General features: G+C 39.8%; 1 protein-coding gene across 1 annotated transcript in view; it reads right to left on the bottom strand.

Annotated features, from left to right (window-relative positions):
• The window catches only part of MICU2 (mitochondrial calcium uptake 2), a 133825-nt gene that overhangs the window by 17473 nt on the left and 102729 nt on the right, over positions 1-13623 (bottom strand). Inside the window, exons 6-7 of the mRNA XM_031615730.2 lie at positions 11505-11587; positions 6861-6923 (exon numbers count right to left, since the gene is read on the bottom strand). Of these exons, the coding sequence (XP_031471590.2) occupies positions 6861-6923; positions 11505-11587 (146 nt within the window). The remainder of the gene's footprint in view (positions 1-6860; positions 6924-11504; positions 11588-13623) is intronic.

The raw sequence follows: 13623 nt of genomic DNA, 5'->3' as shown, positions 1-13623 counted from the left end.
CTCATGTTCCTGGAGTAATTTTAACACCTTATAAACCTTCAAAAATGTCATCATTTTAAAAGTATAAAAAAGTAATCATTTTAAAATGAAATCAGATAACACAATCAGATATTTCCTTTTTATGTTACACAGACTGTTAACATAGAAGCCTGATGCTGCCAACACTGAGCCACAGGCACAGGCCTACATAATCCTGTAGCTTCCCACCGAGCTTTTTGCATGTAGGACCTCACACTGCAGCAAGTAGCAACAAGTGCTACTGAAGAAACTTATCACGTGGTAAGAAAAGATTTTCAGAATAATGTACCTAACTCATCTGAAATGTTAATAGACTTGCTGTCTCTGGATTCTTACCACTTTTCATTGTAGAATTTGCTTGAGGCATGAAAGTATTCATCACTATTAAAATCTGTAGCATGTTCCTAATCTTACTTGCATCCTGGGAGATGACATTTGCTGTGTAATATCTTGCTTTCATAGAAAATGTAAAAATACATTTGGGATTTAAAACTTTTTTTTAAATTTGGGATTTAAATTTTTATTTTTTTATTTTTTTATTTTTTGTTAAGATAGAAGGTGAGAGAATGGTTGAAGAGGTGGTAAAGAAATGAGAGTCGAGAAGAACAATATACTAATTTCAATCTGCTAGTGATGATCAAAATCTTTCTAAAACTAAAACTAAAACCTTGCAATTCTTTTTTTCCCAGTCCACTTCTCTGAACTATTACTTGTTCTTCAGTTGCTAAGTTAGTCACTTCCTCAGGCCATGCTTCTCTCCCTGGAAGCCATCTAGCCTTCAATCTAGGCAGCTTTGCCTCAAACATGGCTCAAAAGCACGGCGGTTTCTGTCATTCATAGGGCTCCAAGATGTTGGAATATATCCTGCAACTCAGCTTCAGGAAGGAGTTTTTAAAGATGTAGCCATTATGATATGAATCCTATTAGGTACAGCCAGACAGAACAACTAAAAGCAGGCAAATGAGTGAGACTAGGAGATCCAGGTCTCCAAAAGCAGCCTTTTTTTGGCAAAGCCCAGACAGCCTGAAGAGGGCTCCAGAATGAACACGTCATTTTAGGATGAGTCAGCTTTAATCACGTAAATCCATACTGCACTTTTGAATGTGTTGCCTTCTCAGATTCTCACTAGGCAGGATTCAAGGATACACCAGGTCTGGTACAGGCAGGTGAAGCTGTGCACTTCACTTTTTCCACAGAAGATATAACAGACATTAACTTATAAGAAAACTTACATTCAGCACTTGGGAGTGAACACTCCCATTATCTGTGGGTTGGCTGTTTGTTAATGATGCCTGATGTTAATGACAGCTGATGCCATGGAGTGGCTATGCCATAGCATCAGTGCCTTAGCAAGGAGGAAAACCTAACTTCATGAATGTCTTCAGCTTGCAGCACCTCACCCCAAGGCCTGCTGCAGTTCCCTAGGAGGTACTGAATAAAAATGGTTGCCAGCCAAATAGGATTATGCTAATCTGGAAGCCGATCTTGTGGGAGATGCTTGATGACAGAAATCAGAGCGGGTTTCAACTCGCTTTGCTGCCAGCAGGGTGAGGGGACCCAGCCTGGCTGTGTGGGGCCTGCTTGGTGTGCAGCCTCTGTGTGGCTGGGCTCAGCCCTCACAGGGGTACAGGCCCTGCCTCCCTGCCACGTCATACTTTAGAAATATTAATTTCCATAAAAAGCAGAGAATCTGTCACAAGAAACTCCCTCAGGAGGTATTAAGCTTTGTGAAGCTCACTCTTCTGTTTAATGTTAATGTGGCCTCCGAGGCAAAGCATGCATCTCCACCCCACTGTCCCACTGCCTCCCTGACAGGCAGTGTGTGTATACAGACTGGACCTGCATACATGCAGCTTTTCCAGTTCATTCCAATTGATTTTATAAGCTAGTGCACTATGTAAAGCAGAGCAACGCTATACTAGATTCTTCCTGCTCTGATGCCAGGGCTACAGCTGATAGATGCATAGGTATTGGGCCAGACCTGTGCCCTCCCTCCCTTGTGTGGAGCCTACACTGCTATTTTCTGGGATCCACAAGGATCTTCGAGTCCAACCCCAGCTCTGCACAGCACCACCCCAAATCCAATCCCTGTGTCTGAGAGCGCTTCCAAATGCTCCCTGAGCTTCGGCACTGGGGCCGTGCCCACAGCCCTGTGCAGGCTGTTCCATGCCCACCGCCCTGTGGTGCAGAGCCTTTCCCTCACCCCCAGCTGCCCTCCCCTGCCGCAGCTCCATGCCGTTCCCTCGGGCCTGTCGCTGTCACACAGAGCAGAGCTCAGTGAGGTTACACAGCGGGGATGAAAGGGGTAACCTTCCCTCTTGTCTGTAAAACAGAAAGCAATGCTGCTGTGACCACAGCAGGCTTCCAGATGAATTCCTTGTGGGAGAGTCTTTCACTATCCAAGCCCAAGGTAATGTACTTGCATAATAGGTATCTAGAAAATTTATAGAATCACAGAATCATTTGAGTTGGAAGGGATCTTTAAAGGTCATTCACCTGAAGATGGGACTAGTGGAACAGTGCCAGTGCTAGAAAGGACGTGTCTCCATCTCTCTTGAGGATGTAATGGCATCAGATCATGTGGAAAAATAAAATATTTTCCTTGTCTGTGAGGTAAGCAGTGACCCAGCAGTTTTTTAATAGCTTGGTATTTTGATGCAGTGCTGCTTGGCTCTTCAGGGGGTTACCTGCTTAGAGGGATTCCTTTAAACAGGAATATATCCCAAAATGTATCCCAAAGCTGTTCAACAGAATTCAATGTTATTTGGCTAATACAAAACATATACGTAGCATAAGATGGTTCTAGAAGAAATGTGCACTATTATGAAGTAAAAGATGACAATACTTATGACACACTGTTTTGGGAGGGACATCAATTTTAGTCTTGGGCTGTATCCTTTGAAAATTTGATGTGTTGCATAGATATGCCGTAGCCCTGTCACTGAATGTTACTGCAGTATAAAAGCATAGCTGTTAACCACCACTTTCGCCCATTCAATTCAGGCAGTCCTCAGTTATCACGAGCCCAGGGCTTTGCAGACTCCAAAGTTATGGACAGAAAATTTTAAATTACGTAGGAATTCTAATAAGCAGATGGACAAGTTATGAGATGGCCTGCCCAGTCTCTGGGGCTGAGATGCACTGCAGTGCTGCAATGTCTGAAGGTCGTAAGTGGTGACAAATATGAGGACAATTAATGTCATTCAGCTCTCTTAGGAGAAAATAAAGAGAAAAAAAAAAAAAAAGAGAAGTAAACAGGCAAAAACAATTGCTACACAACAATAGGAAAATATCCATGTGCTCCCATTAAAGTAGGCCATTTAAGAAAGATTAGTAGCTTTGTCCCCAAGTACTAGTTAAATGTTTAAAAAAACACATGGAGGTTAGATTCTTCGCATGAAAATGCGTTTATTATGGAATTCAGGAGCATATGTTTAACCATTTGGAACTTAACAATGCAGGTAATATTGCCCCACATTAATTCAATTTTAAGAACAATTACAGAAGATTCTGCATTGTCATTCCTTCCCGAACAACTGAACAATAGCTAAACTTATTTTCTAAGTTTATCCATTACACAAAGCATATTAAATTGGAGGTATTGAAACTGCTTGATAACTCATTAATCTAAACAGAAGGACCCAGGAGCAAAGTCCCTGCTCTAGCTGTAGGGCAGATATCAGCAAACATTAGCTTTGGTTTCACTACAGCAATGTTGATGCACATAACACTGTTTAAAGGAACTCAGGAAACTCACACCAAGAAGCAACCACTGCATTTAACTGGAGAAAACCTTTTTCAAAATACACCAAACAGGTTGATGGTTCTGTAAGTGTGCCTGCATCTATCTGTGTGCATGCCTGTACTGTAGGTAAATCACATGGGAAAAAGTCAGCAAGGAGCCTCCTAAATGACTGGGCTGATTAAGGCTAGGCAGTTTTTTCTGCATTGATAACAACATTGGAAAAAGAAAAACCTCTCAATTAAAATGTTTTTATTTGAAGAACCAAGCTCACTGCAATCCCTGTCAAATAACCATAACTAGTAACATTCTGAACATAAGTGGCATATTCAGACTCTCAATACAAGAAACAGAGATGCATGGACCAAAGATGGTGCAAAGCAAAAAAATGCTATTTCTTTTCCTAGCACAGTATCTCAGTGAGTATTGAGGAGTATATCCAATCATTAAATGACTGACTTTGGCTTCTGTCTGCTTGCTGGGCAGGGAACACACCTGGATATGTCTGGAGGTGAAATGAAGTTGCAAACTGCCATTTAAATCTTACTGTCATAAGGCAGTGACACTTTTTTCATCTGGTATCACAAAACAAACTGGGATTACTCTGAAAGAGCAGTAAACGTGAATGCAAATTACAAAGGTATGGGAACAAAGAACTGTTCCAAACAGCAAACTTCTGTTGCAACATCCCAGCTTTTGAAGAACACTGTAAGTGTAAATATTTTTATGCTTTACCTGCTTTGATTGAAAATAATACTGCAAGTGCCATAGTTGTTAGAAATAGGGAGTAAAGATATGTACATTGATACCACATTGTACTGTTAGATTCACTGCTTATAATCAACTTGTACTTTCAGAGACAGAGACAGGAAATAAAAATAAAAAGAAAAATGACAAATTGGATTTTTCCAAGGAAAAATATGAAAAGTAGAAGAACTTCAATATATCTGTACTCTATAAATGTATTTATTTCATCTTTTAAGTAGGCTATAATCCATTTATAATTTGCTAAGAAACTGCTTTTAAATTTTTTTTGATACAATAATTTCAGATATTTTGCAATGGAGCATTCTGAAGAGGCACAACAAAATGGAGACATTCCGGCTCAGGTAACTAAGTAGCTCTTACTACACTTATGTGTTTTTATACAAATCTGTCCAACTGTATCAAAGTTTCTCTGGAAATCTGATAGAATGAAGATTAGTTTTCTTTTACTCTACAGAAATTAAGTCTCAGTTGAAATTGGTTTGAAGTAACAGACAACCCCATTACTTGTTGCTATTTTAATCTGGTGACTGAAGAAATGATTCAGGAAGAGTTGGTTGTTGTTCAGCCAAATAATTTTCAGCTGAAGTCTGTACGCATAGTGAGGGACCAAATACCTGCATGCAACAGAAGGTAATTTATGTTTATGCCTAGCCAATGCTAAAGGTGTTACCCATACTGTCACTTCTGTTTTTTCTGAGATTGATGAAAAAGCAAATGACACAAACCAACCTTACTCTTTGTAGAAACTGCTTATGCACAATGGGTTTATAAAACAGATCCCTGTATAAATTTCTTTTGAAACAACATTAGCATTTGCTTAGCTTATAACATCAGCAGTTGATGCCCCATTCCCAACTATCCATTTTCAGTTTAAGACTGAAAGCAAGTCTGTGGAGAGAATAAGCATGCAACAGAGATAGTGCTGAGGATGCAGGAAACACTTCAGATGGAGATAGCTCATCTGCACTCTCCTCTTTGCCTCAGTTCATCTGCTTCTGCTGAGGTGTTCTCAGTACACTGAGATGTTCCCCTTCTGTTTTCAGTCTCATTCAATCTCATTCAAGCAACGGAATGTCACTGTGCTGAACAGAGACTGAAGAAGAGATGACAGCTGTCAAACACTCATCTCAGGAAAGAAGGTAAGTGTAACTGGCAAGATTTAGGGAAAAACAGCCAGGAGAGAACAGGAATTTACCTTCTCCTCCTTTCCCTGATGATGTGCATTTACCATTTCCTAATGGTCTGCAATCCCAAGAAACTTCTAACCCAGCCTGAAGGCAGCATTCTAAGATTGTTTCCTCTTCTGGTCCGCAATTAAACTATTTCTCTTTGGAAGTGGAACTAACAAAGATAATGCTTGCCTGTGTCACCTGAGCCACAGCAAATGTATTTCAAACTGTTGTGGCCTGCCCTGGCAGATGGCTCAGCACCACACACTCACTCCCCTCCTTCTCAACGTGAAGGGGGAGAGAATTAAAAAAAAAAACAACAAAGTAGCACTCGTGTGTTGAGCTAAAGCTATTTAATAAGATAGAGAAAAGGGGAAGTAAAATAGTTATGGAAATGTATGCGTGTGTGTGTATATATATACATATATATGAATGTAAAGAACAAGTGACACACAAGCAATTGCTCACCACTCCCCAGCTGATGCCCAGCTTGCCCTAAGTGGCAGAAGAGAGCCAGATAACTCCCATCCCCTCAAAACTCCTGCATGATGCCATAAGGCATGGAATAACTCTTTGGCCAATTTAAGTCAGCAGTCCTAATTCTGTTCCCCCCCAGCTCCCTGGGCCCTTCACTGTGAAAGGCCTTGGCTCTGTACAACACTGCTTAGCAGCAGCTATTAGCATCACTGTATTATCAACATTGTTTTTCTCCTAGATCAAAAACATACCACCATACCACCAATTCCATCCTGACTGAAACTAAGACACAAACCAACTCAAAATAAGCTGATATTACTGCAACAGCAGCACTTACATTAAGTTTAAGGTATCAATTCATGTTTGCAGCCATCTTTTCTCATGTGTCAATACATAGGGTTTTCTGGATTTTTCATAAGTATAACAAAGTTACTTTAAAACAGAACCTTGCAGAAGTTATTAAAAAAATATATACTACACAGAAGTAGAATAAATTAATTGCATAAACTTCATCAGGACATGCAGAAATGAAAATAATTTTTCTTCCGAAGTTAGAAAATTGACACCCAATGCACCTATGTTAATTATAACAGTCACTGATGCTTATATACACATCTAAAAAATAACAAAGTCCACAGGAAATACGACAGTACCTTTGTTAAGAAAAATGCATCTCTATTTCATACCTGAAATATGGTTTCATCTCCAGCTGTTTTCAAATCATCTTCCTTTCCAATGATTCTCTGCATCTGCATTCATTTAGACATAACAAAACAGGAAAATTGTAAGATTGGTATTAAAAGAGTCTTTCAGAAACTTGCACTAATTTCACAGTAACTGGAAACTCAGTTTTTTTGCAAGGTTCTCTAGTTATGACAAAGTATTTGCATATTAAGGATATTTTGCTATTCAGATACACTTTTTCTGAGGAAAGCCTGATCTATTGTGGTTAATATCACCTAGCAGAGCATATGAATCTGTTTTTTGCAATCCAGTGGACACTTTTAGAAGAGATGGTCTTGCACCACAAGCTTAGCATCCACTCCATAAAATCTTGAAACTCAGAGACAGAACATCAAGGGTCATTTGGAGAAATTATCCTGTGATTCTCATGCTGTCCTCCTAGACATCTTTACTGCTACAGACAAGATCTTCTAGACATGAAAGACATGTCTGTTCAAATGAGGTATACTGTACAATTAACAAAAAAAGGAGTAATTCAACTAAATAAGCAACCATATTTTCAGAACTGGCATGAAGCACAATGCGTTCTGAGCTTCCTCTCCATCCCACAAATGAAATGAATGCTGAATGAATTAGCTAATGTGATCTTTAGAAGTACTGAAATGACTCACACTTAAAAACTGTCTGAAGTAGAAGTTTAAGGTAATATTAAAAATGCATTAATTTGCTGATTATTAAAATCACCTTAAGTGTTTCTTGGCTGCAAGCTTTCTTTATGATTGTATTTTAGCCTGGGAAGTCAACAGTGCCAAAGAATGAGAGATTTAACAAAGCACAAAGTACACCTACCTTTCATAGACACTAGAATGAATCCTTGAAGCGACAGCAAAAATGAAAGAAGAAAGAACTTATCATATCTAAGGCATAAATGTAGAGTTACACTGAGCATTCTGGATATGGGGTTTTTAGGAAAGATGGTTCTAAAGTTCAGGCTGCTGCTTGTTTATCAAGCATTTCTGAGCAATTCCTCACCCATGACCAAATCTGCATGGCCATTATTTTGTAGGTTTTTCAAATCTCTTCTTAGGGCCTTATATTCGTCTCCCCCCTCCCCCCCCTTCCTTTTTTTTTTTTTTTCTTTTTTGCTATGTAGTTCAGAGAAGCAACATAGGTTTGTAAGCAGCGAGTAAGAAAAACTTGCATGCTATTAGTTTTGCCACGGATCTTCTCATGACCTTAAACTTCTTTTTCACAGAATCATAGAATCATAGAATGGCTTGGGTTGGAAGGGACCTCAAAGATCATGAAGCTCCAATCCCCTGCCACATGCAGGGCCACCAACCTCCACATTCAGTACTAGACCAGGCTGCCCAGGGCCCCATCCAACCTGGCCTTGAACACCTCCAGGGATGGGGCATCCACAACCTTTCTGGGCAGCCTGTTCCAGCGCCACACCACTCTCTCTGTAAAGAACTTCCTCCTGACATCCAACCTAAATCTTCCTTCCCTCAACTAAAAACCATTCTCCCTTGTCCTGCCATTATGTACCCTTGTAAAGAGTTGACTCCCCTCCTGTCTGTAGTCTCCCTTTAGGTACTGAAATACCGCAATGAGGTCACCCCGCAGCCTTCTCTTCTCCAGGCTGAACAAGCCCAGCTCCCTTAGCCTTTCTTCATGAAAGAGGTGCTTCAGCCCTCTGATCATCTTTGTGGCCTGCCTCCAGACCTGCTGCAACAGCTTCCCATCTTTCATGTACTGTGGCCCCAGACCTGGACAAAGTACTCCAGCTGGGGCCTCATGAGGGCAGAATGGAGAGGGACAATCACCTCCCTGTTCCTGCTGACCACAGTCTTCTGATTTTTACTTTTGATCACTACAAAACAATTGGCTAATACAGCAAAACCACTATGGATTTCCTGATGGCAAAATAGCAGTACTGACCTCTGGATACAAAAACAACTGCTCACCCATGTTCTTTCTGAAAAGCTGCATTTTTACTTGAAAAATCCAGCTCACACACAAGAGATACAATGGGAAATGCTTTCCAAATGACAGAAAATGTGCTGTTCTATTTTTCTGTCAAGTTTTCTTTTTAAAGGACTCCTACAAATTTATAAAGAATACTAAGGAACATAGATTCGCAGTATTTTCTTACAAGTGTTCTGGCAGGTTTTATTGTTTTCTTAGGTGACACATAAATCCATATTACTTTTGAAATTATTATTTGGGAGAGAATGATGATAATTTCCAGTAGCTTGCTCATTTTTTCCAGCACAATGTAGCAGCTACTCACAGAAGGATATGAATTCTGCCTTCGAGCAATGGACTCTAGTATTCCAGTACTCAATTTCTCCATGTAACATTTATCTGTATTTAATATTTATATCTGTTCACTGCCGTATGATACTAATGGCAAATTCAAAGAGAGTGACTCCTATTATACATAATGCATGCCTTTCTACTAAAGGCATACAAAGAAGCAACATCTTCTAAAGATGAGCTGGCTGAAAAGATACATCCATTTTCAAGAAAAAACAAGAAGGGATTTTGCCTTTTGTAATCTGTTGGAGAGAGTTTGGTGTTTGTGGATGCTATCAGACTGTACAATATTGGTGGTCAATACCAAACTTGAGAACAGCTGACAATGCAGAGTGCTTGTTTGCTCAGTCCTGAACAACTGTGTAAAGATGTCTATTAAATCTGAATCGCATAGCTCTTGCATGTGCCGGTGAAGTTATCATACTTCCACTCCCAATGAAGCTGTTATTAATTTCACTTAGAAATCACCCACCAGGGCAGTCAGGGAAATTCCTCACTTGATTGCGATTTGGGGACCTTTGGTAGCCTTATCCTTGATGGGAGATCTCAGGTAACTGTGCCTGGGTTATTATGTGTACCAGTATCAAATTCTTAATCAAGAGATGCATGTCTGGAAATCCCCCTTGTCAAGCCTCATGTGAATGTGTTGGGCAGTATCTTACTGTCTTTGCAAAGATACAGATAATAAGGCACTGAGAAATAACTTTCTGCATTCAGGCAGGGGCTAATTAAGAGGATGGCATCTGAGGTCTATGAACATAGCGTTTCTGCCATCTGCTTCATCCTGGAATTGCAGGGCAAAGCAATGCATCCTTGCAGATGCTCACCTCAAAACACAAACTGTAGTGATTCAGGGCCCTGGTACTGGCATGAGGTGCAGTCTCGCCTATATGTTGGATTTTACCACAGAGTTGCACATGAGAAATTATGAATAGACTGGCTTGAGAACACAAATGTAGAGAGGAGAGAGAAAAGGTCTGCTCCTTGGAAGGAGGAAAATGTACATAGAAGTGTAAAGGTTATAGAGGACACGAGAAACTCTCTCCTTCAAAGCACAGAATTGCCTTCAGTATCTCTTTTCCTGAATATTATTTGATGTTGGGAAAGAGCAGTGAATCCATTGGGAAATCCTGCACCTCTCACTCCTTCCACACAACTCTAAATAGCACCATCATGTGCTGCATGACTTTTGAGTTTGCTTGTTACCTTCTCCCTTTCCCAAATGATTCACGACATGTCTTGTGCCTGGTTATCCATTAACACATCAGAGTTGAGATATGCACAACTCATGGAATGATGGATGTCTTGCAAACAGAATGGCAAAGTTCTTACATCAAAGAATTTATAGTCCATAATCACTAAGTAATGTAGCTTTATACTGATGAGTAAAAAATGGACAAGAAGTAGAGAGGAGGAGAGGTAGAAAAGCAAGAAAATGCAGCAGCACTGAAATTTGTTTTTCTAGTCCATACTGTTTACAGTGACTGCCCATAATTATGGCTTTTTCACTACTCTTTTCCAATACCTTCACCTTACATAACTTTCCTAGTATTTTAGTCAAATATTCTGTGGAAATCACTGCTGTCATAACTGCTACTGTTCTGCTAACTTTCTCTGTGCTGAATGTTCACCTCCTTTCCCTTTGTTTTTACTAAGCAGATTTTCTGGACATTTTTTTTTCCTGAGAGTATGAAGCATGGAAGGAATTATTTTCAAGTACCTGCACTTTCAAGGGTTCACAGGAACCTGATACTATGTTTCATTGCCTGAAAATACAGTAACAAAGCACAGAAGTTTGTAATTCACCCACCACTTGCCATTATTTATTGCACTCTTCATCAGTGTAGCAGCATTATTTGAAGAGATGTGATAACCAATTAAAGTACATTTACTCAGTGTTTCCCTGCAGCTACTCCAGGATTCCTCAAAGGGGAAGGCAGGTTAACAACCACTAGGCTATCAAAAAGAGTTTTAAGTTCAACGAAGACAGAATTTTACCACCAAGACATGAAAAGCAGATACTAATTGTACCCTGTTACTGTTTGTCTAATAAACTCTCCATGCAGTCTATCTCAGCTGTTCTTATACAAGCATTTTAAAAGACTGAAACCACATCATTTTTCTCTCTGTTCAAGACAGTTTTAAGTAATACAAAGCAATGCTTTGCTACGTACTCCTTTCATACAACATATTCTAGCAAACGTGATCTAGCAAACAGATTGGATGGAAAAATGGGCTTGAAGATTTTAATGAATCTTCATTTAACAAATAGAACCTATCCCACTGTTTATGACCTTTAAAATCAATAAGCATGAGAAGACACATACCTTAAAAAATTCTTTCTTTTCAACTTGCTCATTGCCATCCGTATCTAACATTTTAAAAGCAATCTGAAATCCAGTCTGGGGTTCTGCAACAAAGAGTGAAAAAACTTTATGACATACACACACACACACACACACACACACACACACTCATGCACACACAGTTACACTAGTACAGAAATATTTAATCTAAAGGAAATGTTGCCTACAGATTCTGTTTGACATCGCTGTGCACATACATCGTATTTCCAGTAAGCAACGTGTACCCCCTCCAATACAAACAAACTTTTAAATAAGACAAATACCTTTTTGCTAAAGCAGCAGCAAAGCAACAAATGCTGGCAGTGCCTAAATACAGCCACAGATGTCCACCTGCTCCCAAAGACTGTGAAAATGTTGTCCTACTGTCCTGGTCTTTCATAGATAGCATCTACAGATTTCTCTGTAATCCTCGCTCACTTCTGAAATCTTTACCCCCTGTTTGGAGCTATTTTTGGCTGAGAATACTGGAAAGTGCCTTGAGAGACCAATTACCCCCCAAACTGGGTGAAAGAGATAGGGTCTTTCTCCAGCACTTCTTCCACATGTTGCTGCATGCCACTATTCTCAGCCTTCACTAGTCCAGAAGACAGACTGGTCTCGTAACAACTCCACGTTCTCTCAGTTCCTATTCCCATGGTGTTGGTCCATTCTCTTCTCCAACCTCCCTAAACAAACAACTCCATTGTTACTGAGACATAATAAACTCCTCCTTCTGGCATTCTTTTCTTTGCTAAAGCATATTGGTACACCTCCCATTCAGCTGATTTTTTGGGAATTTTATAGAACGTTACTCTGCATTTCCTTCACCCAGTGGATGTTTCTTTTCAACATGAACATTTAATGAGTTCTGAGTTTTGCAGGCGCTGTAAAAACACTGTGTGTTTTGAGCTCCTTCCCACAGTTGCCTGCTCTGTCTTTGCTTACACGAGGTGACCTCGCTCATTACCAAGCCCACACAGGAGTAGTGTGCTGCTGAAATATATTTACTCACTGGCTCGCTGCAGTAGCCAGCACTTAGCCCAGTCATTTCTGGAGCAGGTGAATTAATTCCACAGCACAGTCATGTCAGGCATTAATGTGAAAGCCACAGAGTTATCTTCTCCAGCATACATTCATGTTTCCAAGAGCAATGTTGGACTCATGAGGGCAGTGAAGCAGTATCTCTACAATTACTAATGCCTCCAGAGATTTTCTTTTATTTTGGAAGCACATTCTTCCAGTTCTACCCTGTAAAGCTTTAAGTCTTGCTTCTGTTTAGAGAGTCTTCCTGAAAAGGCAAGAAGTTCCAGAAATAGCCTCTTCTTTTTTAAGTGATAGCAAGATGGTTAAACAAAGAACTATTTTTACATTTTAGAAATAACTTTATCTTCAGCTGCCAATTAACATCCTCTGTGAAGCAACCTTGTGATGTAAGGATAGTTTATAAATACCACTGCAATCTGCATAGCAGAGCCTTTCCCTGGCAACTGGGCCATAATAATCAAAACGGGCTTCTTTTCTGTGGAAATGCCACACTCTAGATTTGTGTTACTACTACTAAAGCAAGAAGAGTCTATCCTATAACGTATTCAGAGAATAAAAGTAATTGATGTATTTAACAGTAATTCATACCATCTGTGTTGCAGTTTTCAGATAAGAAAGCTGTTACTCAATATATAGGACCTAAAGCTGCTTATAATGTTCAGATGACATACTTATCTGATATGATGTAACCTCAAAGGTATGCGTTTGTAAAATAAGCGTAGTTCAAAGACTACTTCAGATATATTTGTATTTAATTAGAATCAGGCAAAATTCCAAAATCTGAGCCCAAGAGCTTCATCTTAGCTGTGAGTGCAGGTTATACATAGGTGCTTCCCCTGAAGTCATTCCTGCTTTGACCAAACTGTCAACTTTGGTGACTGGCTAATTGGAGCAATGCTTTTAGTCATGGTGACAATTTCAGTTCCTGGGCCTGTTCAGCAGGCAGGGCTTTACCAAAAGCTCCATTAACCAATTGCTGAAAATGAAATCCAATACACCACTGAAAGAAAAAAGGCGATGATGATACATGGAATGCAGAAAAGAGAAAGGGGATCAC

This window comes from Phasianus colchicus, chromosome 1 (genome assembly GCF_987193195.1).
Source record: "Phasianus colchicus chromosome 1, bPhaCol1.hap1.1, whole genome shotgun sequence".
Classification (NCBI taxonomy): Eukaryota; Metazoa; Chordata; class Aves; order Galliformes; family Phasianidae; genus Phasianus; species Phasianus colchicus.
Note: the sequence above shows the minus strand (reverse complement) of the source record. Positions and strands in the feature narration are given on the sequence as shown.